At 42.9% G+C, this 27,950-nt stretch overlaps 1 protein-coding gene across 3 annotated transcripts in view; it reads left to right on the top strand.

Annotated features, from left to right (window-relative positions):
- The window catches only part of LOC120741314 (myosin VIIA and Rab interacting protein), a 128,346-nt gene that overhangs the window by 5,908 nt on the left and 94,488 nt on the right, over nucleotides 1-27,950 (top strand). For all 3 annotated transcript variants that reach the window (XM_040044115.1, XM_040044116.1, XM_040044114.1), the window contains exon 2: nucleotides 1,980-2,186. In XM_040044115.1, the coding sequence (XP_039900049.1) occupies nucleotides 2,077-2,186 (110 nt within the window). In that variant the 5' untranslated portion in view covers nucleotides 1,980-2,076. The remainder of the gene's footprint in view (nucleotides 1-1,979; nucleotides 2,187-27,950) is intronic.

The following is a 27,950-nucleotide window of genomic DNA, read 5'->3' as shown; positions in this document are numbered from 1 at the left end:
GCAGTCACCCCCTGCTGGTGATTAGAAAGATTGCAGGTTTAAGGTGGTTCAGACTGGGTTTTACTTTTCCATCTTTCATATACAGTTTGTGGTTAAAGTTTTAAAATCAGACAAAGAAGACAAATGCAGGTAAAAAAAAAACAAACAACCCAAAACATCCTTTCTAGAGATTTTTTTTTGTTTTGTTTCACCTCCCAGAAAAACAAAAGTGAATGCCAGCCATATGATGAGTACCATTCATACTTTTAGGCACCTGCTGGCATGTGTAACTCTAAGTGTGACTATTTTAATATCTTGAGTGGAAAAAGAAGTGTGATTCTGATAGACTGGAAAGCCTTTACAGAGGTCTTTCTTCACAGTGGCTGAATGAAAAGCAGTGGTAATGTGACAGTGTGCTTACTCTGTGTGATAATAGAATTTTGAGACAGAGATTTTACTGGGGTTTATTTATTTTTTGGGCCACCGTGCTGATAATGTGAAAATTCAATTTGTCAATTGTGTATGTTCACATTTGTCTTTTGGGATCAGGTAGATTACAATTAAACATTACAAACCTATTAACAAACTTAAACTGAGACTATTATACATAAACCAAGTATGACTGGCTCAGTTTTATTTTCAGAAAGTTTAACAGTGTGTTGGGGTGAGCCAGGTCCTGAAGTGACTGGAGGAATGAGTAAGAAGCAGGACTGAAAGGGAGATGCGCTGTCAATAAAGCTATTGGTCCAATAATAGAATGGACATAATTGTCTGGTCTTCTGAGTCATAGCTCTCATCATAGCTCTCTTCACTGGCAGTGCTCACCCATCTTGTTTAGGCTCTGTTGTTAATGTTCTCCTCCTGTCCATCTCCTCATCTGTCTTCGCTTCTCTTTCTGTGCTGTCATTACTGTTTTGGTCTTGTTTTTTTGTTGTTGTTTTTTTAAAGGCAACCCCTCTATGTCTCCGTGGTTCTATTTTTACTTCACCATATGTACTAATATGCTAGTTCACGCACCATTCGTAGAAATAAAATCATTGCAAGACATTTTATTTTTCAGATAATGACATAAAAAAATACTTCAGATGGTCAAGAGGGCCAGTTCAGTGACTACAATCAACCGAGGCGAAACTTAACAGATGGCTGTCGACTACAGCCGCCTGTTCTGGCATCCGCCTGTCAGTCAAAGGGGCACCCGCTTCTAAAAATGATAACTTTAATCCTTAATGCTGTTTAAATGTGTGAATTCTACATTTTATTTGTAAATATAAAATATTATATATTATCATAATATAAAATATTATGGTATGAAAGGAAAAATTAGCTAGAGTGACCAGATTTCTTTTAAGCATGTTTACTTCAGCTCTGAAAATGGGCAGTTTAACATGGGAATCTGTGAAAGCCTCAAGTGGAGAGAAGAGGAACTGCAGTTTTGCAGCTTCCAAGGAAGATGCTTGGCTTATCAATAGAGTCTTAGCCAACATAGACTTCTATATTTCTATTTATGTTTAACCAAAAAAGGTATAATCAATTCCACGGCTACTGTATTAGACAGGATTCATGGATGGCAGTATAGCACATCACATTGTTTCATAGTCTAGAAATATCCAGGAACTATACAAATGTTTTTAGAAGATTTTGAATAAATTTGCTTGACATTAAATGTTCCCAGAAGTTCAAAAATATATTTTTTGCTTCCAGTGCTAGTTTATGTAACAGTATTCTGAATGGTCCCAGAATGTGTGAAGAGGATGCTTTCAAGGCACTCGATATTCACTTTTCAGCCGAGGTTCATCCTGCAGGCAAAGCAACCTGTGACTCAAAAGTTATCCACAAGTCATACAAGGAAAGTTACACAGTCATTTTCACTGTGAGATGAGCATCATTTGGTGTTAAATTACTAAAATCCACTCGGACATACTCACACAGCATATAAAAGTGAATTTATTTAAAAAACGCACAATCCATTTTTATTTTTCTATCCGTTTGTCTTGTTCCAGGGTTGTCCCAGCCTCGGCCCCCAGAGCAGCGGTTCCTGTGCCTCTCCACCTCTTTGACTAGCAGCAGCAGCAGCTCGGTGTGGCGAGGGCAGGAACAATGGGCCGAAAGCTGGACCTGTCAGGCCTGACGGACGGCGAGGCTGAGCACGTCTTGAAGGTGGTCCAGCGGGACATGAAACTGCGAAAAAAGGAGGAGGACAGGCTGAGGTGAGATTGGAATTTTATATTCAGTGCCTATTTTTTATTTTGAGTATTTTTAGCACATTTGACAAGTACAGGGTGATGTGACAGGAACTGATGCAAGGCAATGTCATTCGCGTCTACAGCTGGCTCTTACCAAATCTCCTTTCTGTAACCTGCTTCTTTACTAGTATATTTCTTGTGCAATAAAATGTTTACAAAGTATATAAAAATTACATTTACTGTCTGCGAAACTAAATCTCTGAATGGTGCAATAACAGCTTGGCAACAGTGACTAGGCACAGCAGGTACATACGCCTGACTCTCAAGGACATTCAGGAGACTCGACAACAAAGACGCCCACATATGTTGAGAATATGTATTACATAGTTCTAATGTCTACTCCTTAAAAGGGTGTCTTTGTACACGTACACATTCTTCAGGTCTACAGTTTGTCAGCGTCTGTACAGCTCATTTACTCTAGGAAGGGTATGTATATATGTTATCCATTTCACCAGAAAGGAAAGGAAAGAGGCTCTTTAGGCCTTGGATTAATGTGCGACTTTAGACACTTTATCAAATCGAGATGCTTATCTGATTTAGACAGAAAACCTTTTACCACATAAAGTTTACAATACTCTGCAAGCTAAAATGAGGTACATAGAAAGTTATGCCTACATGTTGCGGACTGTGACGATGTACAGCCTAAATAATGAGACCAGTGATTAAAAACTGCTGATCTGGGTGAAATTAAGATTTTTGCATTGAAATGAATGACCTGCTTTCCTTTTCTGGGTAAAGACCTAATGTTTCAAAAATGAATGCATGTACCAATTACTGAACGGGCCACTGTAATGACTGTGAATTGAACTGGGTGCTATGCTACAATGGAAAGCCTCTTAGGCATGGCTTTTGTAAAGTAAAGCAGTCAAATAAAGCAGCAGTAAAATAGCTCTTCTTCCACACAAAACGATCCCTGTGAGGGTCACCCAACCCAATCAGAGATTTCATCAGATGTTGGACCAGGTTATGTGTTCAGTATAAGTTACAACAGTGATTTTAAAAAGTACTGTTTTCATGACACAGAAAATTCCAACTGTAAGTTCAACATAGTTCTCAAATGCCAATCATCTTGCTTCCTAGTACACCTGTCACATGTGACTTTAAGCTGTGCAAAGCATGGAGCAAAACTGCAACTACACTTGGTTTTTTCCCAGTAAAACAATGACGAATGTCATGTTTTACCACATTAAATCTAGCTTAGTTGTGGCATCAGAAGCCTTGTTTCTATCAGGTGTTTTCCATCATGCTTATCCTCCACCATTAGATCCATATCATACAGTGTGGCTTTTTTTGCCAATGTTGTAACAGCAACAGCAGTTTCTGTGATGAGAGTTTATAAATGAAGTAAAGTAGCAAAGTAGTTTTTGTAACTGAGTTTTCAGTCCTGCTCCTCCTTTCGTGTTTTCTGCTTACAGGCTGTCAGGTCTGATAGGGTCATTATTTTGGTCCTCTGGTCTTTCTCTAATGTCACATCTTCTTAATTAACAAATGCTAGACTGCTTCCATCCCTTCAGCTCCTTTCCTTCACTCCCTCAGGGAGGAGTAAGAGTGGATTCAGTTTGGCTGTGACAGACATTAATAGGAGGCCGGCCATCAAACATATGCTCGGTTCAGTGTTGTTGTTTCATCGTGACTACAGGAGGAGGTTTGCTAGTGTATCTAATGCCACCACAAAATCCAGAAAGTTGTTTTTAGCTGTTTTTCAGCTGGAATTTAGTTGAACCCTATAATTTTTGAAACGCAAATATTCTCCTTTGACTGCCTCAGCTATTTTGTTGTGGAAATTTGATGTCTTTCTTCAGACTTGAACAGTGAGCCTCAGTGGTTTATTGTTCTTGAGTGAATGCCACAAGTGATTAGGCTCCTTTACTCGGAGCGCTAAACATCTTAGCTGTACTCAGAGGAGCAAAACAAAGTTGCTTCACAAATCAGAATGCAGCCGTCGGTTTGCGCTGCTCGAAACTCTACTTAGTTTCCCAGAATTAGTTTCATGATGCTGCATTCCCAAATTACTAGGCTGTAAAATATTCCCCCATCAGTCTGTCATGAATGAGCTGAAATAAATTATGACTCTCAGGCTGTTATTACTGCTGTTTACAGCAAGGAGATGAGCAGAATATTGATGATGTAATGACAGGGGAATATTTATTAGGCAACAATTCTTTAAAAAAAGCAAAGCAGATAAAAAAAAAAAAAAAACAACATTTTTTTTTTTTTTCCAGAGGATGCAAAGTCACAGTTGATCTAAATTTGTCCCCCATGATAAACCTAGATTTAAGGGGTATTTCAGCCTAATTCAAATGAATTGTAGCCTGTAGTACTATTTGTACATTAAGGTTGTTTTGATTTGTCATTTTTTTTGAGTTGTGGAGAGACTGCTGCCGTCGGGGGTGTTCTTTTCTTTGCTTAAGTTGGTGATGTGTGACACAGCAAATCATTGGTTTCTAATGCGATGATGAATGTAATTCACTTCACCTGCCAGTAGTTTGTGTATAAAAATTGAGAGCTGTAGTTCTTAAATCTAAAGGAGTGTTTTAGTAAAGTCTACATTTGATCCAGTGACACAGATCTGCAAAAAAGAAATATTTGCATGTTTTCAGCTGTCAAAATGGTCATCCATGTAATTAAATACAGAGGTACCCCCCTACCCCATTGAGCTTATATTTATAACTGCATTTTAGGCAAAATCTTACTGGAGTAGTAAACAGCAAAGCTCCAAAACAAATGTTTTCTTTCAATAGAAACTTCCCACATCTTAAAAACTTGTCTGTTCCAAGCCTGTTCACAGCGTCTCATCTCTTATGAATTTTTAGTATCCGAGTCCAAACCAAGATGAGCCTCGTGGCCTCACGGGGCAAAGTCCACCATCTCATTACAATGCAAAAATGCTACAACTGTGCTTTAATTTTTTAGACTGAATACCACTGCTTACATTACCCCTAACCTCATCAAGCTTCATAAGCCTGCACATTCAAATGCTTTAGACTCTCTTAATACTGCCCATGGCTAAATACTGAACAAGGACGTGTTCTTGGTCCATCTCTCTCTTGGGAACTGTGTTTTGCTTTTTCTTTCTGCCTTCATCTAATGAATAAAAAATATTTGTGTGGTGGTCCTTGCATAGTTTGACTTTATACAGTTCCGAAAAAAGAGAAATCGAAACAAACGAAAACAATCTGCATCCTGACCACTACCACGGCCAGTCAAGTTACGGAAGGAAGAAAAAGAAAGAAACCCCAAATCCTGTCATTTGCACTGGAAAGTTTTCCGCAGTTTACGAATAGGAATATAAATCTCTCTCCATTTATATATCATTCACAGCAGGCTCCCTCTTCGGTTTCTTTTTTTAACCATGCATGGCTAACTCTTTTACGATTGATTTATGGTAATTATTTATCTATTTGTGAAGGAAGGGAGCCCTGCAGAGCTTCAAATTGGGCTGGTAAACTTTCGTAGGACAGTTTAAGGCTCAGCTGGCTCTTTTAATGCTGAATTTAATTTTCCCTCATGGTGAATAGGGCTGTGCGAAATGACCAAAATCTCATATCCCGATATAAGAATTCTATCGTCCGATAATGATATAAATCACAAAAATTTAACATTTTCTGTAAATTCTGTGAATCTCGGGCAGCTCGACTTGCGTGAAGTGTTTCCAGCTGGGCGTCGTGTACCTGGAGTCGAGTGTTTTAACCGATGCATGAAACGATATATTTTTAGACATAAGTTGTAACTTAACTGTAAACTTTTTTGCTTCTCATCCGTAGATACTCTGCATACTCTTTCACGTGATTCAGATTATTTTGAAAAGTCTCAACAGGATTTTGAGCTTTATTGTGAAAGGTTTATGTAGAAAATAAAGAAGCGGTCGCGGTGGTTTTACCGTCTTTGTTGCTAACGACAACGCATAAAAACAGGCGCTTGTCCGTCTGTAGTGTGGTTATATTAAATATAAGAGAAATAGAGAACTTTAAGAAATTAATATAGCCACTACAGTGACCATCAAAACGATGAAAAAATGCTGTAAACATTTATTTTGCGACACCACGAAACAAACGATAGCGTAAAATGAAAGGATAGATGTTTTTATATCGTCATCCGATATATATCGTTATATCGAACAACCCTAATGGTGAATAATAAGAAATATTTGAAACACCTGACTGACTTTACCTGCTGTCTTATACACACTCAGATAAAATAAATGCATTAAAGAAATGGCTGTCACGATCGGGTGGATTACACACAGTAATTCGGCGTGCCCGTGTGGCGTGCTGGCTAGACCCAAACGCGGCGAAGGCTAGCGGTGGGTTGGAACAGACACGCAGTTATTCTAGTAACGATCAGTGCACGAAGCGTGGCTTCGGAACTGGCGTTACAGAAGGAGAGCGAGCGGAGCCGGGATGAGAAAAAGAGTCGAGAGGAGAAACACTCACAGTTGCTGAATCAGGCGGCGACTGACGTCGGCAAGGTTTCGGAGCTCCTGATATGAAGAGAATGATGTCTGAGCGGCGAACAGGTGGGTGACGTCTCTCTTTTAAACCCGGCCCCGTGATCAGCTGATCACCGGCTGACAGGACCCCCCCCCCCCCCCCCGAAGACCGGCACCCGACGGTCCAGGACGGCGGCGACGAAAATCCGAGATGAGGGAGGGATCCAAGATGAAGCGGGACGGCACCCAGGAGCGCTCCTCAGGACCGTAGCCAGCCCAGTCCACCAAATACTGGACCCCGGGGACGGGAGTCCAAGATCCGCCGGACAGTGTAGACAGGGCCCCCATCGATGAACCTGGGCGGGGCCGGGGAGGGGGGCGCCAGCGGGGAAGTAACGCGCCGTTTAAGCTGCGAGACGTGGAAAACCGGATGGACCTTCATGGCGGGTGGAAGCCGGAGACGATAAGTCACAGGGTTGAGCCGGGCAGTGATCTCGTACGGGCCAACGAACCGGGAAGCGAGCTTCTTGGACTCTGTGCGGAGCCGCAGGTGCCTCGTGGAGAGCCAGGCGCGATCCCCCGGCTGAAAAGGATGACCCGGGCGGTGGCGGCGACGATGCTGCTTGATGTACAGAGCGTTGGCTCGGGAAATGGCAGCTCGCGCCTTGATCCAGGCCTGACGACAGCGACGGACCATCCGTTCAGCAGCAGGCACATCGACCTCCGCCTCCTGATGGCTGAAGATAGGAGGATGAAAACCATGGCAGACCTCAAAGGGCGAGAGACCGGTGGCAGAAGAGACGTGAAGGTTATGAGACAGCTCAGCCCACAACAGGTAACGAGGCCAAAGCGACGGTTGGGTGGAGACAAAGCACCTCAGGAAGCGCCCCAGCTGTTGATTGGTCCGTTCAACCTGCCCGTTAGTCTGAGGGTGATAGCCGGACGAGAGGCTGGGAGACGCACCGATCAGGCGGCAAAAGGCTTTCCAGAACCTGGCAGTGAACTGGGGCCCCCTGTCCGAGACCATGTTTTTGGGGAACCCGTGAAGCCGGACAACATGGTCCAAGAAGAGCTCGGCCGTCCGTTTAACAGAAGGGAGGCCGGCCAGAGCGACCAGGTGCACCGCCTTTGAAAACCGGTCTACAAAGGTGAGGATGGTGTCAAGACCATCCACGGATGGGAGGCCAGTAACGAAGTCGAGGCCGACATGGGACCAGGGACGTCCCGGCACAGGGAGAGGGCGAAGGTCGCCAGCGGGAGGCTGAGAGGTAGACTTGGCCCGAGCACAGGTGTCACAGGCGGAAACGAACTCACGGACGTCCCGAGTCATGGAGGGCCACCAGAAGGCACGACGGAGGAGTTGGAGGGTCCTGTCAGGCCCCGGGTGACGAGAGAGCGGGGTGGAGTGAGCCCAGAGCAAGGCCTCCTGACGGCACTGGGATGGTACATAGAGCCTCCCAGCAGGGGTGTCAGGCGGAGGCGGTTCGGCGGTCAAGGCATCCCGGATGGAGTCCTCCAGGGGCCACCGAAGGGGGGCAGCGAAGCAACGAGAAGGTAGGATAGGACTCGGGTCTGACGTGAGGCCGTCCTGGGCGAACTGCCTGGAGAGAGCGTCTGCCTTAGCGTTCTTGGAACCAGGGCGGTAGGCGAGGTGGAAATTGTAAGGCTCAAAGAATAAGGTCCAACGGGGCTGCCTTGGGTTGAGCTGCTTGGCAGAACGAATATGGATCAGGTTCTGATGATCAGTCCAGATCAGAAAACGGTCTTTTGCTCCCAGGAGCCAATGCCGCCACTCTTCTAAGGCCCACTTAATGGCCAGGAGTTCTCGGTCGCCGACACCGTACCGTTGCTGCGTGGGAGAAAATTTCCTTGAGAAATAGCAGCACGGGTAAAGTTTTCCATCCGGGCCTGTGTTGAGAAAGGACGGCGCCAGCGCCAACATCGGAGGCATCCACCTCCACCACGAAATCTCTGGCAGGATCAGGGTGGAGCAGGACGGGGGCCGTAGTGAACCGGTGGATAAGGTCTCGGAATGCCTGTTGTGCACCTGGGGAGAGGCAGAAGGGTTTAGGCAGGTTAGCTGGTTTGGTGAGGGATGTCAGTGGGGCGACAACGGCGCTGAAATTACGGATAAAGCGCCGATAGAAATTGGCAAAGCCCAGGAAGCTCTGTAGTTGCTTAAGGCTGGAGGGCTGAGGCCACTGGGTCACGGCTTGGACCTTTTGTGGATCCATGGTCAGGCCCTCGGAGGAGATCGTGAAGCCTAGGAAGGTGGTGGACTGCTGATGGAAAGCGCACTTCTCCAGTTTGCAGAACAGCTGGTACTCGAGCAGCCTGCTCAGCACGGCCCTCACATGGCGAATATGGTCCACTTCGGTGCGGGAGTAGATCAAGATGTCGTCTAGATAAGCAAACACCCACCGGCCTAGCATATCCCGCAAGACATCGTTGATCAGATGTTGGAAGACAGCAGGGCTGTTGCAGAGGCCGAAGGGCATCACCAGGTACTCCCAGTGCCCGTTAGGGGTGATAAAGGCCGTCTTCCATTCGTCCCCTTCCCTAACGCGCACCAAATTGTAGGCGCTGCGCAGGTCCAGTTTGGTGAAGATGCAGGCCTGGGAGAGGGAATTGAGTGCGGTGGATAGCAGAGGAAGAGGATGGCGGTTCTTGATGGTGACTTTGTTCAAGCCCCGATAATCTATGCAAGGGCGGAGCCCGTCATCCTTCTTCTTGACAAAGAAGAACCCAGCAGCAGCAGGAGAGGTAGAAGGGCGAATAAAGCCCTGTTGGAGAGCCTCAGCGACGTACTCCTCCATGGCCTTATTCTCTGCGGAAGACAGAGAGAACAGGTGACCACGGGGAGGGACCGCTCCCGGGGGGAGCTCAATGGCCATGTCGTAGGAGCAATGAGGAGGTAGGGTAGAGGCTCGCCTCTTACTGAAGACCTCAGATAGGTCGTGGTAAGCCGGAGGGATCTTATCCAGATCAATGGGCTCTGGGGGAGAGGCCTCTTCTGACTTAGAGTCCTTTTTGGTCTGAGAGAGAAGGCGGCGGCTTGGACACTGGGGACCCCAATCCAGGGTCTGGCAGGAACACCAGGAGACGGGGGGGTCATGTTGGCTGAACCAGGGGTATCCAAGGATGAGAGGAGAGGACGTTACCGAGACTACTAGAAACCGGATCTCCTCCTGGTGATCCCCCAATAGACATGCAAACCGGCTGGGTCTGGAACTGGATCGGGTAGGGTTGGAGGGGTCGTCCATCTACTGAGGTCACTGGAAAAAATCGATCAACAGGAGTTAGCGGGATGCGAAGTCGGGATGCTAGTTTTTGGTCGATGAAGTTCTCAGCGGCTCCGGTGTCCAGGAGGGCTTCAGATGAGAACTGTTGGTGTTTCAGGTGAAATAATACTGGTAACAGAAAACGCGAGGGGTCAGAGGAGTGTGAAGGGCCAGGTGGGACTCCCCCGCAGTCTACCTGGCGTCGTCGTTTCCCGGACGTAGTGGACACTGGGGACGACGGTGTTGAGCTGATCCACAGTAGGCGCAGAGACCCTCACGCCAGCGTCTCGCTTTCTCCTCTTTGGGGAGCCCACCCAGCTGCATGGGCTCCTCGCTGGATGTACTGCTTGGGCTAGCAGCAGCTCCTCCAGAGGGGGGAGGAGGCTGCGAAGACATGGCCCTCTGAGGCTGGAAGGGTTTGAAGGCCCGAGGGGTGTGGCGTGGCCGTGACATCACTCGTTGGTCGATCTTCAGGGCGAGGTCCACGGCCTCATCCAGAGTCTTTGGGGCCTCACGGCCGGCCATCTCATCTCGGATGTAATCAGCCAGTCCCTCCAGAAAAATGGAGCGTAGAGAAGCATCTCCCCATTTTAGCTTAGTGGCCAGGGTACAGAATTGGGAGGCAAAGTAACAGACGGGTCGACTGCCCTGGTGTAAATGAAGCAGCTGTGACTCCACTTCCACTTCACTGCTCAGGGGAACAAAAGTCTTTTTTAACTCCTCCACAAACAGGGCATAGTCATTGCAAGCTGCAGATTTATTGCTGTAGAGAGCCGCGGCCCACTCCTGAGCCTGGCCAGACAAGAGAGAGGCTAACATTGCAACTTTTGCACGGGCGGTGGCGTATTTAGTGGGTTGACATTCAAACAGCATGTCTAAGGTGGTGAGCAACCCATCAGGCCGGCCATCTACTCCGTTCCACTTATCTGGTAGTCCGATCCGGGGCTCTGCGCTCACCGGTGCTGGCTGACGTTGCAGCGAGGTGACGGAAGAGGAAAGTTGGAGGACAGTTTCGGTGAGAGACTCAATCTTTGTGCTCATCCGATCTACCACACCGCGAAGATATAATACTTCGGCTTTTAGCCGTTCGAATTCCGCTGGGTCTATATGCGGCTCAGACATCCTGTCACAATCGGGCGGATTACACACAGTAATTCGGCGTGCCCGTGTGGCGTGCTGGCTAGACCCAAACGCGGCGAAGGCTAGCGGTGGGTTGGAACAGACACGCAGTTATTCTAGTAACGATCAGTGCACGAAGCGTGGCTTCGGAACTGGCGTTACAGACGGAGAGCAAGCGGAGCCGGGATGAGAAAAAGAGTCGAGAGGAGAAACACTCACAGTTGCTGAATCAGGCGGCGACTGACGTCGGCAAGGTTTCGGAGCTCCTGACATGAAGAGAACGATGTCTGAGCAGCGAACAGGTGAGTGACGTCTCTCTTTTAAACCTGGCCCCATGATCAGCTGATCACCGGCTGACAATGGCACAGATAGCTATAAGTTTAGTTAGAGATGAGTGGTGCTGTTCTTTAAATTATTTAAAGTTTTGATGTTGGAAACTGCAGGTAGTCTATGATGTCTCCCGGCTTTACTGCTTTAATATTTTTAAATGAGTGTTTAAAACTATGTTTATTATTAATGTATAACACAATTCAATTTGTTTAGATAGTTACTATTCTGTTGATGCCGAGGTCTGTTTAAGGTATACATATGCTCAATTTCAGTAGTGTGATGACATGTATTTGTCATATTCAAAACCTGGATGGAATTTCATTACATCTGTAACAGCTGTTCATTTGGGCTCGGCAATCAACTATTTAAAATCTGGTGGTCAAAGGGCACTGTGAACTCATGAAAGTCATTTGACCAGAATTCAAGAATTCATACGCTAATGATGACATGATTTCGCATAAATGTCTCAAAGAGAAAAAGTGATTTAACTTCAGGTTCTTACAATATACATATGCTCATGATGTATCTGCATTTTATATTTTGTCATTATTCTAATACAGCTTTAGATACACTTACTAAAGTTAGACACACTTAATATCTTTTATTGAATTTGCTGAAAGAATTCAGTGCACACGTTTGTTAGGAATATGTGCAGACATGGACTTTAACTGTAAGTTGACTGGCTGGGATATAACAGTGGGGTACTAATCCTAGTTTAAAGACATCTGAGGCCTTCATTAGTAACCCCTAAACCAGCCGTGCAGCCGTGATCTTTAATCTGAAAAATCAAACAAGAATTTAAATGTCATATTTGATTCTGTCTTGTGCGTGAGCTAGCGCTGCTGGTGCTTGACTGACACTTCCTTCCAACTGCTCTTGTTAAACTTTGCTGGTTTTTATAGAGCAAAGCACTTTTTTGAATTACAGTAGGAAAAGAAAAGCTGAACTTCATGAAAATCGGGATGGCTAACTTAAATTTAAATGGCTTACTGGGAAACTTAAATAGAACAAAGCTATTGAAAATGTCATTACTAATACTTGTGCTTATCCTGCAGTGCTGTCACAGTTTAATATTGTCACAAATTTTAATATTAGATAAAGCTGCAGGGCAGCAGGGTGGTGCAGTGGTTTGCACAGCAAGAAGATCGTGAGTTCAATTCCACCATCATCAGATAGGATCTATAATCAGGTCTGGTTGTAGCTGGTGAAATTGAAGTCAACTTTCCACAAAATGTAGTTTATCACAGTTAATTTATGATTTAACAAACAATCTATGATTATGAAATAATCTAAAAACTGGAAATGTGTTATCTTTGTGAAATATAAAAATGTAATATAAGTTACATGTAAGTAAAAAATAAGAAATTGGGAATGGGGCAAATACTTTGTCAGCTACCAGCTTTAACTGAGTTCCACACTACAGAGCTGAAATGATATGAAAATAAATCTGTAATAGCTCCTGTTTGCAACCTCACTGGACTGCATCTGAGGGGTGAGGGTGTGCTTCTGTGTGATTCAATTAGAGGGGGTGAGCTGCTCAACCCCTGGCCTCCACCGACTCAGTGGTCATCCAGCTGGAGAGGCTCATTATGTAGCAGCAGGCAGCTCAGGGGAGCATGGGCTTGGATCTACTTAACAAACAGCACAAGCACACCCAAGGGAGACAGACTGGGAAATTATTATAGATAGCAATCCACCACCGTTGCTTTGTCAACAGCGAGGCAATGGCTGGAGTTTCAGCCGCTGGTGACTCTTACAGGTAATTTTCTCTCGGTGTTGGGAAGGATCCACTTCATTAAAGTGTCTGGCAAGTCCTTGCATGGATAGGGCAATTACTGTACCTCCAAGACTCATTTCAAATGCAGCCGTGGCAAGTCTGTCCCACCAGTTGAAAGGCTCTCCTTTATCCCAGCTCCTTTGTGTGCGTTGACCAAAGCAAATGGTGCTCTTTGGGTAAGTCTTAATTATATGTGAAGTTGTTGCCCACTGTGCTTCATAGTGATTCACCCTCCTTTTTAGTCTTGGTGTAATTGCTGGCTGAATAGCAGAGAGTGATACTTTGCATCCCCAGCTTTAATTAGTCAGTAAAATTGTGAATGGTTAAGTAATGAAGTTGTGTTCAGAGAAGTGAGCAGTAACTACTGACGTCTTTTTATTAGAGATCTTGTGATTGTTTGAAGCTTTATTCAAACCATGTGCTCCTGTTTTATTGTGCAGCTGTTATTATTGCACATTAAACACATTGAGCTTCTGTGTAAGAGAGAATTTTTATTTTGTTTCTTATTTTTTTGGCATTTCCAACCATTAGGTCAAATGCTATGTGTCATACAAGCAAAGGCTTTGGTATCTTTCTTCTCATTTCTTAGTCAGTGGTTTCTTTTTAGCTCCGGTTGATGTGGTTGACAGGTAGGGACGGGTTCACAGGAGTCACACTGGGAGGCTGTCGCTCTGTCGGGGACAGAATGACCTCTATTTCATCCTCCTGGCTGCCTGTGTGGAGAGAGGCAAGAGGATAAAGATGAGCTTTGTAGATATATAAAAGGACAGCTTCAAAATGTATTATTTTTGAGCCAAGATGAAAGGCAGCCAGGTTTGTTTGGTCCAAGTGGCTCCTTATTCACGAGGATCAATAAATTGGTGTAATTGGATTTCAGAGCGCATGCAGTAAGAGAGGATATTGCCCTCTGTTGCAGGACAGTCCCTCTGGGCTGCACTGCCATCTCCTCTATTAAAGCTGCACTAGAACTGGGGGGGGGCAGATGAGCCTTCTGACATCGACTTTAAGGCCTGAGGTCTTTTCCTTTCACAGCTTCGACTCGGATTTAAGTTTACACCCACATCTATTACACTGTCGTCCTCTAAATGCAGCAGAGTGTTGTTTTATTAATGTTTCTCTAATGAAGCAGGTTTCCCCAGACTGAACTAATGACCCCGACTTGTGTCTGCTGAGGAAAAATCCAGAAATTGCGTAACTGGTCGAACGCAGCTTTGAGGTTTTTTGGGTGGCTGAATGGTTCCATTGTGTTTAACAGACATGCCTTATTCTTTTCTTCTCAGTGTCTAAGGTGTTTTTTCTGTGCCATAATCCACTTTTAGGCCCCGCTTTAAAATTATTTTTAACACTTACAGTATATAACCTGTGCAGCAGCCAGTAAAGTAGGTCTTTGCGTAGTTTAATTTCAGTCTAGCTGTTGTTGTGGCAGTTGTGTTTTCTTGGCTGCGGTTCCTCTTTGGTGGGTATTAGCTGTGTTGTGTTACTGGTGTGGGTTATTTGTCTGACTCACATTGATGTGGATTGTTTTTGATGTGAAAGTGCTTTGTGTGTGTGTGTGTGTGTGTGTGTGTGTGTGTGTGTGCTGGTCTCGTCAGCAGCGTGTTGTACTTTATGTGTTTGTGTGCAGCAAGCAGGAAGGACAAATCCTTCTGACCCCATGTTTTTTTTCTGAAGCCACATTGGCCGGTGTAACATCAGCATCATTTTGTGATTATTTCACATTTCACGATCTGCCAGGGTGACATTACACTGCTCTGGTTATTGTAATTTATTTCTTTTAACTTTGTTTTAGACTTGAGAAAAGAAAAGCACCTGAATATGTTTTCTGCATAGATTTTTCACCCTGGCTACATCAGGAGCACTATAGCATTTAATGTTTCTTTAGTTGATCAGAGCTGCTAATTGCTGTGACCTCACTGTTGTGCGGTAACTGTTTTAATAATGCCACCCACTTCTGTGTGACAGGTCAGAGTGTTCTGTCTTTTAATCATATAAAAATAAATAAATAAATAAAATGCCATTGACTCATATCTCAAATAGCAAAGCAAGCTTCCCATTGTTTGAATGGCGCAGTCTGCGTGCTGACTTCAGATCAGTACCTACTTAATTTGCTTACCTGTGTTCAGGGGCTGTACAGGTGCCACAGACTCTGATTTTTAATTAGATTTTAATATGGCTCTAAGTACACGACATTAATATAATTGAACTTAATTAGCAGAAGGAAATATAAGCCCCCTGACCACAGCAATTATACATGGGCGTGCTTATGCATACACTGTCTTGCTCTCTGTGTACAGACACATTTTTCTGATATATGGCTCATCTTATGCTCTTATAGAAAATAGCATCTTACCTGCAACTTCACCAATGTTTTTATTTACAACATTTAATCAGTTGGTGCTTGTTTAATTATTTCCTTTACTGGTTGTAATTTTTGGATGGATTGCAGGTCTTTTTTTAAGTGTTAGAAATGGGGCTGCACAATACTGTGTTTGTTTAATCGGCATCATTTAGTTGCACCATGGTAGCCAATCATGTCTATGATCTGTTAACTTAAAAATAAAACACACTAGAAATCAGAAAATTAGAAAACTGAAATGTCTGATGAAATTTGCTGTGCATCAGCCGAGTCCCTGGAGAACAAGCATCTCTAACAGATGCCAGTTTACGGCGTCTTTTTGGAGGTAGGTTCTGATTTCCCCCGAGTGTGACAAATCAGCCGCTGTTCATCCCCTTGGAGCTGCTGAGCCAACAGGATTGGCTGATGAGATGGTGAAAAACAAATCCATCCTAGCTACTTGTGGCACATTTCCTTTCATAGCTCTTATGCCCCTTTAGCGTTTCCGGCTGACTGAGTAGATAGGTGTCACCTTGCCTGCAAGTAACCTGGCGTGTGTGTGTGTCTGAGAGAGAGAGCGCCAGCATGTGGTGTCTGAGCTTCAGCTAGCCAAGGTTCAAATGGAGGTGAACGGACCACTGCTTATCTTTGTCTTTCTCTGGATAAACCTGCTCATTTTCCCACCAAGATAAACTCGCGGGTTATCTGCAAGAAGACTAAGACTGATTCAGAGCAATAACTTGAATATTTCTCCTGCGGTCTGCTATGATTGCTTCTGCTGCTGGCAAAATGTCAAGTGCTGTTTTGAGTCAGAGCAAAATAGTTGGTTCCAACAGAATGATGGTCTTATCTCGCTTCTTGGTTCCTATCTCTCCCTTTTTGAGATTGGCTCATCTATTCAGTGTCAGTGTCTGATTCAGTCCCATTTTCCATTCAGTAGTATATCCTCTATGCAGCTATCTGTGGATGTTTTGCTACCTCAGTAGATACTTAGCAAGGTCCTTTATGTGTTTTAGATGGGCTGAATAATTCACAATCTGTTCTCACCCCAGTCCAACTCTTCTTTACACCAAGGCTAAGAGACACCAGACTCATTTATCTTCTATCACAGGTCTACTCAGTGGTTTGTGCTGTTTGCAGGGTTACTAAGCAGCAAATACCCAGTTAGTTACCCACATCTTCAGAGAAAATGGATCTTTTTTTGGGAGGTAAGGATTTAAGAAAGCGAGAAGTCCTTTGTGGGATTACATCTTTTTCTCGTGAGGATGGTGCAAGGACAGAGCAGCTGAAACTGCCAAATGAAAAAATGCATGCTTAAACAGCATCAGCCTTATGCATGTCAAACTGTGTGCCACTTGTGGAGGTGTAACATTTCTGCATCACCGCACTCTCTCTCTCTCTCTTTTTTTTTCTTCATGGTGCATTTAAATATCCTGCATGTTGGGAAGGATTTCATGGTCTCGGAATGCAAAATGACACAAGGAAGCATAAGTTAGCATAATGAAAAGCACCCGGTCCATGAGGTGAAGAGGGAGACAGTGTGTTTTATACAAGGTGCAAAATGACAGAAACTGAATCCTCTTTTCCTTTTGAAGCAATCTTGCGTACTTGAAACTCCTCTGTATGCAGGTGATCTTCTGTCTCTGTTCTGGTTGTCTTATTTTTCTTTTGAGGTGTTTTTTTTCTTTTCTTTTTTTGTGCCATCATCCAGAGTAAGCATTTAAATGTCATTTAACACTGAATCTTTGATGTGGTCATCTTAGCCTCTGAGGAACTTAATGTGTTTCATAACTCAAAATTCTCAAATTAATGAGCAGATTGATAATCAAAATAGCATGCCATTGTAGCTGTAGACTTAATAAATGCTGTGTGCTTTAATGAGGCTTTCAGGAGGCGTTTTTAAAAAAAAAAAAAAAAAAAAAAAAAGCTGATGGGAAAAATTGAAGGCCGCAGGGCCATCTTGGGTACAACTCTGACAAAATCTGACAACTCCCATCCAGTATGACATCCTCTTCACCCTTTTCATCTAAAAAGTATTATAGGGAAGAAAACACACAAGACAGAGCAGGGACACGAGGAGGTCTATGCAGACATACTGACAAATAATACTTCTAACACACAGAGAACCCACTGAGGAAAAAAACCTAAGGGGAATCCTTCTCAAAGTAACGTGGACCTTCTGCTTAAACGTCTCTGATTTGTTTAAAATTTTATGTTATAATTTGTTATAATATGTATATAATATGTTAATAACCTGGATGGTATCCAAATAGCTTTTGAAAAGTCTTATAGATCCCTTTACTCCCCCAAAGCACAGGCCACCAAACACACAATTGTTGACTTTTTAAACTCTTTAGACGTGCCCTCACTCAGTAGGGTATTTCATAAGTATAGGTAAGGCCATTTCTAGATTGAACGCCAATAAGTCTCATGACGTAGACGGGCTGCCACCGGAATGGTACAAATCTAAGGGGAAACATTACTGTTTATTTTAGAAAATTGTTTTAATTATATTTTGTTAGGAGGAAGTGCCCCCACCCACCATCCCAGTCCTGGAAGGAAGCTTTTGTATCAGTTATACCAAAAGAAGGGAAGAATAGACTTGAATGTAAATCATATAGACCCATCAGTGTCCTGAACGTAGATTATAAATTATACACCTCCATTGTAGCAAAAAGAATGGACAGTATAATAACTTCCTGGATCATGGCTTTATATAAAAATGGACAAGCCCACTACGATAAAAAAGAACACTACATATTATTGAACAAAGTTCAGTTCCTTCACCTTATACCAGGGATGTGCTGTTGGCAAGGCTGTCCACTCAGCCCAAATCTTTTTAAGTTATTTATTAAACAACTAGCCCAACCAGTACGCCAGGAAGGTACACTAAACTGTATTTATATTGTAGTAAATGATTAAAAGGTCAGTTTATATGCAGATGATGTTTTGGTCACATTACCTGACCCAGACTCAAGTTAACCTGTTGTGATGGGATTTTTGGAAACCTATGGCAAGGTGGAGCTTGCTCCCTCTGGACTTTGGCAGCTGAATCAGATCAGTTTAAATGAACATTCTCCCCAAATTATTATATCTTTTCTCAACATCACCCACAGAAATACCCAAAGAACAATGTTGAGTCTGGGATAAAAACATCTCATGATTCATTTGGAATAATAAGAAACCAAAGGTGAAATTCTCTACCTTTCAGCTGCCTGAGGGGGACGGGGGTAGGGCCCTTCCTTTATTTAATTGATTATTACTCATCTGCACAATTACAGCCACTTGTATGTTGGTGCGATCGACTTTATGAAACCAGGCGGAACAACATTGAACTTTCTACAGCAGTTAAACCATTACAAATGGTGTATGTGGCTGTATTGATAAGGAAACAAAGGCACCTGGTCAGTGGGTAGATCTCCCCCTTAAAATGTGGGGAGACTGTGAAAAATTACAGGATATGGTAAAAATGCTCTGGCCAGCATATGATCCCGACTTTGCACCAGCAGTGCAAGATGGTAGTTTCCAGCAATGGATTTCTTTAGGTATTACCTCGATATGTAAATGTGTGGTATGGCAGATTTCTTTCATTTACTGCACCAGCATTTTTTCTATCGTGTAGAAAAACAACAAAATCTTATAATTGCACTTCTTTTTCTTATATTAAGATATTTGTAGGATTAAATGTGAAGTGAAACTTTACTGTGATAGAAAGGGGAGTTTCACTTGAATGTGGGTGGGCTATACTTGGCCCGTGACGTAAGATAAGTTTGACATCCCCGCACTAGAGAATCCCACATCCAAACATAAGAGACACATGCTGCACAGCTTAAAAGAAAACAGGAAGTAATGAAGAAGAGGAACAATAAAGAATATGATCTTCCTCCTATATTTGAAATGTATTGCATGTAAGTGTGCTGCAGCTTCAATTTGCAGGCTCGAGCCTTGTGTTAAAGATTTCTTGGGTTTATTTGAGATGGCCATTGATTCTCATTTTCTCCTCCACTGGTTCCAGTATATGTTTTTTTTTTTTTTTTCAGTTGGAGCTTAGCTCTCAGTTTGAGGAAATGGACAGAACCGAATCGATATCTCCCTCGGGACTGTTTCTGTATTTCATATGAGACACTCTTTGAATCTTCTCTTATTTGTCTTTTTTAAAATTTCTCTTTTCTGTTTCCATCTGTTTTTCTCTGACACTTATTGCTCGCAAAGTGGAAACGTGTATCATTTCTTTGTTTCACTCAGTATCGTCATGGCAGCATGTGTGTGTGTGTGTGTGTGTGTATATACAGTATTTACACTGTATTTAAAATCCACCACCCCGTCCCTCTGCACCCACAAGCTGAGGTGATTCCCTTTGTAGCTGATATATAATTACCTTCCCATAAAACCCAGTTTTAAAGAAGTCACATAAAACCTGCTTAATTAAAGCCGGGCTACTTGATTCTGTGCTCTTTTCTCACCCTCGTAAAGATTATGAACTAAACTTAAATCGGCTCTTAAAACACTATAAACTTAGAGCTGCTTTTCTGTAAAGATACTGATTCTGATCTTTGCCACTTTAATTTCTTCTTTTATTTGTCTGAGAATGGTTATTTATGTTTTTATTATTGCTCATTTTCGATTACTTGTACTGTTTTGAATTAGAAGAATTCGATTTAATCACCTGACAGAAATAGTAGAAGTGGTCCACTCTGACACTGTTAAATTACAGTAAAATCCTGTCACATGACCCGTTGCCAGTTAGATATATTGCATTATTCTCTGTTAGAGACTGTGCTTTGCTGCCTTTCCGGTAAGTGGTGCAGAGCGTGGTCAGGATTATCCATGATGGGTAACAGTTTGTTCTCCACCACAGCTTTGAAAGTGTCCAGCTTACAGCCATCACAGAGCCAGCCTTACTAATCAGTTTATTCAGTCTGTTGGTGTCACCAGCACCGATGCTGCTTTCCCAGCAGACCACAGCAAAGTGCACTGCACTTGCCAGAACTGAGTGATAGAAAATCTCCATCGATTTGCTTCACAGGTTACCTTAAAAGCAGAGCCCTGTGCTTTAAGTTGAGCTTCAACTTCACTATTGAGCCATTTTTTTCTGATTATGAAACAATTCTAATGTCTTTGTTGTAGTGACATTCACAGTACAAAGGTTTGTATAAGAGAGGTCTGCTGAAGTATATTCCTCCAGATCTGCACCCTCAGCACATTTACTCTATTCTGCGACATTGAAGCAGTCCTGCAGTGCTGAGATGATTCCCTTAGCAAGTACCTGAACTGTTTTCATAGATGGCTTGTGTCTGCAGATGCTGGGGTAAAAGGCATGAGACTTTCAGATTGGTAAGAAAGTTGAAATGTGCATTGGGGCAGCTTTGTAGGCACCTGAAAAGTTTGTGTAGATCTGGTGTAGTATGTTCTTTTTGCCTGGTGGGGATGTTATATTGTTTAGGGTAAACTCCTTAAAGTTAAAAGGTCTGCAGTTCAACATTAGATACTTTATATCTGGTGAACAGCGCATGTCGATGACTCTTGTGTCGGTGTACCAGCTGGTGTTGACATAAAAGTAGACTCCTCCACCTCTCCTCTTACAAGAGCAAGACGTCTGGTTCACTTTGGACAGTGTAGCCTGCTAGCTCAACAGCAAAATCTGGCATGCTTGACTTCAGCTATTATTTATCATCACACAGTAACCTGCTCTCTCAACTTGTCTTTGTTATAAAGCCACTGGGAGTTGGCCTGAAGGTGACGGACAAAGGCAGGTTTGTAGGGGTGGGCCTTTAGCCTAGCCTGTTGTGTCATATCTCTGATGGAACATGTTTGTGGAGAGTTCAGTTGGTGTGGGCTGCCATCCTGAGCAGTTCGGATCAGCTGTGCTATAGATATGCATCTTCCACTTCGACGAGACAACATAAAACAGCAAAAAAACGCAAAAACCCCACAATAAATGTAATTTAAAACAAGCTGGGTATGTTTGGAAGGGATGTTTGGAACCGGAAGCCCAATATTATAAAAGTATGCTGGAGAATATGACCTGGACGCCCAAGTTTGTAAATTTTAGACAAAAGGTTTTCAGTTGATGCCATAGGTGCATTTATTAAATATCTTGTGTCAATTTGAATCTCAGTGACCTTGAGCTCAAGGTCTGAGGTCACAGGTCAAGTTTTCAGAAAATCTTGTGAATGTGATAACTATGAGGGAGGGATGTCTCGTAGGATTTTGAAATTGATAGCAAGAAATTATGCAAATATTTACATCATTCTTTGCCTTTAAGAGCAAATGATTGGTCATAATAAGTAACTGCATGATTTTACCCAGTTGAATTATTGGTGAACACACTAAAAAACACTGTAGTTTTGGAACATTGGATTGCTGCTTATTATGATAGTCCTCAACATTTGCAGTATCCAGCTATATTCACACAGAACATTTAAGACCATTTTGCATTTTGTGTCATTTCCTTTTTAAGCATTTCTACCCACTGGAGAGCGAGATGTCTGCCTCCTCTTTTATGAAATTCTTGCACTCGTCAAACTCTGGTTTCACAAACTGTGATGTTTGATAATTTGACAGAACTCAGAAAATGTAATTAGTCTCTTGGTATTTGTGTGTGTGTGTGTGTGTGCGCACGGTGTAAATGAGTCCTGCGGAACCAGACCCTGTGAAAACTAAACAAGTCTTCCTACACTCCTCATGACCTTCAGCCACAATCAGAGTAAATACAGAGACGGTCTTTACCAAATCATTGCTACCTCCAGTTTATCCAAATTAAAGATGTCTTCAGTGTTATTGTTAGAAACTTCACCAACCACCATCTCGCCCTCTAATCAAAATAAAATTCCTTAGAGTTCTCAAAATGTCATCTCAAATATGCAGAAATGTAGATTTAAAGTCTATGTTTTTCTACATAAAGGCATATGGTGCATTCGGTGACATTCTGTAAATCAGAAATCCATTGTTGACATCCAGTAAACAACATATATTTTCACTTTGATTGGCTAGACATACATGAAGACATCTCTCTGACTTGTAATCAAAACAACCCAGTAATGACAGTATAAGCTCCTCCAAAGAATCTGCATCACCGCACTTAAACTTTACTGTGGTCTGAGGTGAGAGGAGCAGACGCCGACCTCTCTGGCTTAAAAGACACCTGTCAGTCAATTTGTCTTGCTAATGAGGACAAATTTAAAATGCAAGGTTGATGTTTTTTTTTCAGTCTACTTCAATCTTCACTTGTACCTGTACCTGCATGCCACTGTTTTCCATATACCTGTGCTTTTTCTGCACATGCTCACCAAATTGAAATAAATCAAATAAGACTCCCTCACCCTTTTGTTTTCATTTGGGGGTGCCACTCCACCACCCGTGGCTGTTTCTTCCAAGTGGCTTGTGTTTCTCTTGAAGCCGTCATTGGTTGAGTGACTGGTTTCGGGAGATTATGAGTCACAGCTGGCGCAGCAGTTGGCTCTGCCTTCTCTGTTTAATCACTGCAGGAGTTGCATGCTCTGATAAAGCTGCTGCTTTCATTATTAGTAAGTGAAACACTCAAACGCAGGTCCTCATTTTTCAAATGTTTACCACTGGTGGATTGCTTAGATGCATTTAAGTGCTTATTGTACCACATTTCACCCTCACCCCATGTTACCTTCTGTGATGTATGTGCAGAATAATAGCTGTTTCAGAGTTAAACTTTCATAGTTAGAAAGTTGAATCAGTTTATGGGGAACCTTGGAGGGTTTTACAGTATAATACAAACTTGTTCCAGGACAGTTTGCTTTGTTGATTTAAACATAGACTGCATATCAAAGATGGCTATAGTCTCAATGACAACAAACACTGGTTTGTTGACTAGCGTTTTGAAGCCTCAACTGTGGGATTTCAGGGGTTCAGGGTGTCATTTCTTTTCTTTTTGTCTCACCGTGTTTGTTTTATAGGGAGAGCTGGGGTGTTATCATCTAACACTAGTGCTTGGCAGCTAGCTTATGTAGCTAGCTTAGTTAGTGAGGTGCATCTGTTATTATATGTGAGTTTTGACAAATTAAAAACATAATCCTCTTACCAAAGAAACTGAACCGCTGAGTTACTAGAGTCCTATTTTCAAATCACAATAAAGTGCAATTTGAAGCAGTTTTTATTGTCATGAACAAGCTTTTGATACCAAAAATCTCAAAATGTGTTGGAACTTTTTTCAGTGCCGTAGTCAGAAAATGTGCATAAGCTGTAATTAATCAGGAGCTGATGGAGGCAGCATACGGCAGCAAGTGTTCTAATCTATCCTTACATGGTTGAGAAGAAGAAGGGTGGTTGTGAGCACAGCAAAACTGCACATTGAAGGTAGCGACTAGTGCAGCAGCAGCTGCAATAGTGCTGCCCTGATTCTTTAATTTTAGTGATATTGGTACTGACTACATTTCTTTTAGCAAACCCATTGTCTCACGAGTCCTTATCAAATTGTAATATCATACTATAGGCATAGGGCACAATGCATACTTGTGCTCCGGTCAGGGCACAATGCATACTTGTGCCCTAACCGGAGCACAAGTATGCATTTTTTATTAGCTGCTTGCACGCTATATTATACAGTGGATTGTGTACAGTTGGTCATCCATCCATGTTTTTTTTTTACATTTTCTTTAGTTTCGTGTAGAGATTAGAAGATATATTTCTTTATAATTCATGATAACACTCAATTACAACTGACAGTGCTTCATCTAGCCAAAACTCCTCACACTTTAATACGGTTCCTTCCATTTCACTTTTAATGTCACCTTGAAGCCTATCGCAATCAGCTGCTCTTTTTCGCTTCCTCATGTGTTTGAGTTGTTTGAGTCCCTATTGGAAAGGACATAAGCTGCAGTTGAAACGTGAGTCTCATATGTGTTTTATTTTTTAGGTGAAGGTGGGCAGGAGGAGGAGGAGCAGTTGGATAAGATTCAACTGTGTGAGAAATGGAGAGTAAGGCAGAAAGAGGAGGGAAGATAAACAGTTGGAGTTTTTTTTAATGTGTCCTTGATGAAACACAGGAGATGCAGATGCGTCAAGCTCTGTCCTATTAGCTGAGGCTGCTGCTGGCTGTTATAGCAGCTGCCTTGCATTTATGTGTGTTGTGAGTTCTTGATCAAATTTGTTTGTGTGTGTTTGTTTGTGTGTGTATAAGCATGTGTGTATTTGCATGTACCGAGGCTCGGGAGGAGAGTCACGAATTTATGCTAACTTTAGTGTCAAAAGGAAGACTTAATCTATAGTTGGATGATTAAATGCACTGAAGGCCTGTGCTTAAAGAGCACTGCATCACATATGTCTTCTGATATTTTGTAAAACATATTTTGTGTCAGCATACTGCTGCTGATGGGCTGTGACTATACATCTGCTATGTCCTTCTGAGCAATGAGACATATCCATGAGGTAAAAACCCACAATGAGAAGGCATGCAATGCAGAAACAAAGTCCCGTAATTTGAGCCACTTGTCCAGGTGGAAAGCTCCTTGTTGCGTTGGAGCTTTCCTCCAGTCACTCGCTAAGTCAAAGAAAGCTGATTAGAAAACTGAAGCCCATTCATCCTGCTTTACTAATGATTCCACACAAAGGAAATCTAAAGCGTGCTGCTTGCTTTTGGTTTCATCACCTGGTTCAACTTTTTCTCCACTCTTTCTCTGTGAGCATCTCTCTCTAAATATTTTTTTTCTTCCACTTTCCTTTGCTCCCTTTGATGCTTGTGGTTTTGTCAGGACTGTTAATACCTTCCTCTGACATATATTCTGTTTCCACAAGCTGAGCGCTCTCTGCTGAAGCCAGTCCAGTATTCCTGTGCTCACCTCTTTTAATGTTCGGCCATCATAAACACTTAATTTTTTGGTCAGTACAGTACATCATGGTGTAGGTGGATTAAGCCTGGCGGAGGCGAAGGCGGGGGCACTGCTCCTCTGCCAGTACATATTAGTTCAGGCTCTGGATTTTGGCCAGCTGTACATCTGCAATTAGATTTGTGGTCAGGTGAAGGAAAGCAGCGGTAGACTCGAGGACATCTGGAGACATGCGGAACACATATCCAGACTTCTCTTTGTCATTTCGGGAAACCCAACATTCATCTTTAATTGCAATTAAGTATATAGTAAGCCTGGGTTACATCCTGCCCGCTATGTTTAGCAACCAAACTGGGGAGGACAAATTTCTAATCCGCTAAAATGTAAAAATATAATGGTTCGGCGATGTTGCAGCACCACCTGCTCTTCTCATTTTGAGATTTTTTTTCTCCCCCTGGTGCACAGGAGTCAGACTAATTCTGTCAATTCCCCGTGTTTTATAGGAGGCTGTGTTTTATGACTGTGTCGTCTGTATTGATGGTTTTGCACAGCTGCACTGCCTGGCTGCCAGGCTGTCAGATGTTAACCCAAATATGCTGATGGAGTAGTGCCACAGCTCATTGAGTTGCCAGTCGCAACCACGAGCTGGATTGTGGAAATAAAATAAAACGGGTTTGTGATCTTCCAGAAAAAAAAATCAACTTTAATAACACACAGCACAGTGTGCTGGTATTTGTTTCGTCAAGTAGGTGCGATTCCAACTTTCAGCATTATTTTCAACTTTACTTTACATACCCTGACCAATTAACTGCAAAAAAAATGATAGCCCTCTTTGTATATGCTGTACAAACTGAAAGCGCCGCCTTATTTTGGCCTCGATATATAGATGTGAACACCACCAGACACCCTTAAAACATAATGTCAGCACTTTAAACCCATTGTTTTGAAATCCAGCATGCTGGAGTGCAGCCAAAACAATGAAAAACATTTCACACTGCTAATACTTTCAGACTTTCAGTGTGCTTCTAAAGCAAAAAATAAAAAAAATTGGCCCTATTTCTCTCCACCACAACAACCTTTCCCCCTCATTTAAAAAAAAGTTTCTATGGTTAAACTATGCTGACCAGGAAAGTAACATGCCTCTAAGCCATTAAAATGCAGTCCTGGTTTCCAAACGCTCCTGTCTGGGAGCAGCCTTGGAAAATGACCTTCTTCGTTGGGCCCATAGGGAGCACTGTTGTCCGTCTTGTCAGGACCAAGCTAGACTGTACACACATGGCTGCGCTTTCCTCATCCCGGTGGCTGACCACAGGCTCCAGACCAGACTGAGTGACCCACAGGGCTCCTGTCAAAATTATATTCAGGTCTAATTCAGTGTCAGTCTGTCGAGCTTTAGTGTGGGTAGGGGTGGGCGGGGGGAGAGAATACTACCTAGATTTTCTGCCAAAGCTTTATTTATGTTGGAAGGAAAAACAGCTGATACGAGTTTTAAATCAAATCTTTTTATTCTGCATTTTTTCCTTTAGTTTTTGTTCCTTCTTTATACTGCAGTAAATCACATATACAGAGTATTTAACAGCTGCATTCATTGCTTTTAGTGCCCTCCTCTGGTTCCAGATTTAATTGCAGATTTTAATCCTAACAAGCGCTCTCTTGTATGTCTGAGATGTCACTTTGAAATATAAAATAAATCTCTCTGTAATGACTGTTTGGAGTGTGAAAACTGCACCTCTTGGTCAATATCGTCTCCCCCAATCCCTGCTTTCATTTCCTGCGAGCAAACAGATGTATAAACATAGATGCAAGACGTTTTCTGGGGTTAATTTCTAAAATCAAATAGACTCTGGGTTTTGCATGGTTGCTTATCTGCAGCATCCTCATGCTTTGTGAAAGGAGGCATCAAAAAGATTTGTAAATCAGTGAAGAATCTCTGATTTTTATTTATCTATTTTTTTTTTTTTATTGTTGAAAAGATGATCTTCCAAGGCGAACGTTTCAAATCGTTTCAGTCCATTTTCTGTGCAAAGACAAATTCCAGCAGGCGTCCACTCAGACCTCACCACGTTTTCACTGGCAGCACGCACTCCCAGCAAAGACAGGCTGTGTGATTCGCACTAACGCAAATAGGCAACGAATTGTGTCTTCGGGCTGTACGGAATGATCGTAATAATTAACAGGCCAAAAGAGGACACTCGTATAATGCAGCTCTAGCTGACAGTATATAGCTTTAAATAGCCGACCATTGCCTGAGTAGGCTACTTGAGCAGGCAGCACACCGTGGAAAGAGTTGACAGGGGAAGGGAGCGCAGAGGATGTGGGGTGAGGTGGAGTGGTTAAAGAGTTAGGGGGGAGGGCAATAATTAGCTGAGCTTGTCATTCTAGTGATTAAACACTGATTTAGAAGAGTGCTCAGTGGGTACATGGAGTTAAATTGGCTGTTCTGCTGTTAGTGCAGACGTGACACACGAGGACTGGGTCACTGCACTGCAATGCAGCAGCACATAAGTGCCGTTCACCTCCCTGCTTGTAGGTCTGAACAGTGTTTGCTTATGGGCCAGAAGTAATGCGAACATACTGGCTGACTTTGCTCCTGAACAGTGATCCCTTTTGGTACCTGTTACTTCCTGCATTGTTCTCACAAAGCACATACTTGATAAATA

The sequence above is a fragment of the Simochromis diagramma genome, unplaced genomic scaffold (genome assembly GCF_900408965.1).
Source record: "Simochromis diagramma unplaced genomic scaffold, fSimDia1.1 OVJJ01000602.1, whole genome shotgun sequence".
Taxonomy (NCBI): Eukaryota; Metazoa; Chordata; class Actinopteri; order Cichliformes; family Cichlidae; genus Simochromis; species Simochromis diagramma.
Note: the sequence above shows the minus strand (reverse complement) of the source record. Positions and strands in the feature narration are given on the sequence as shown.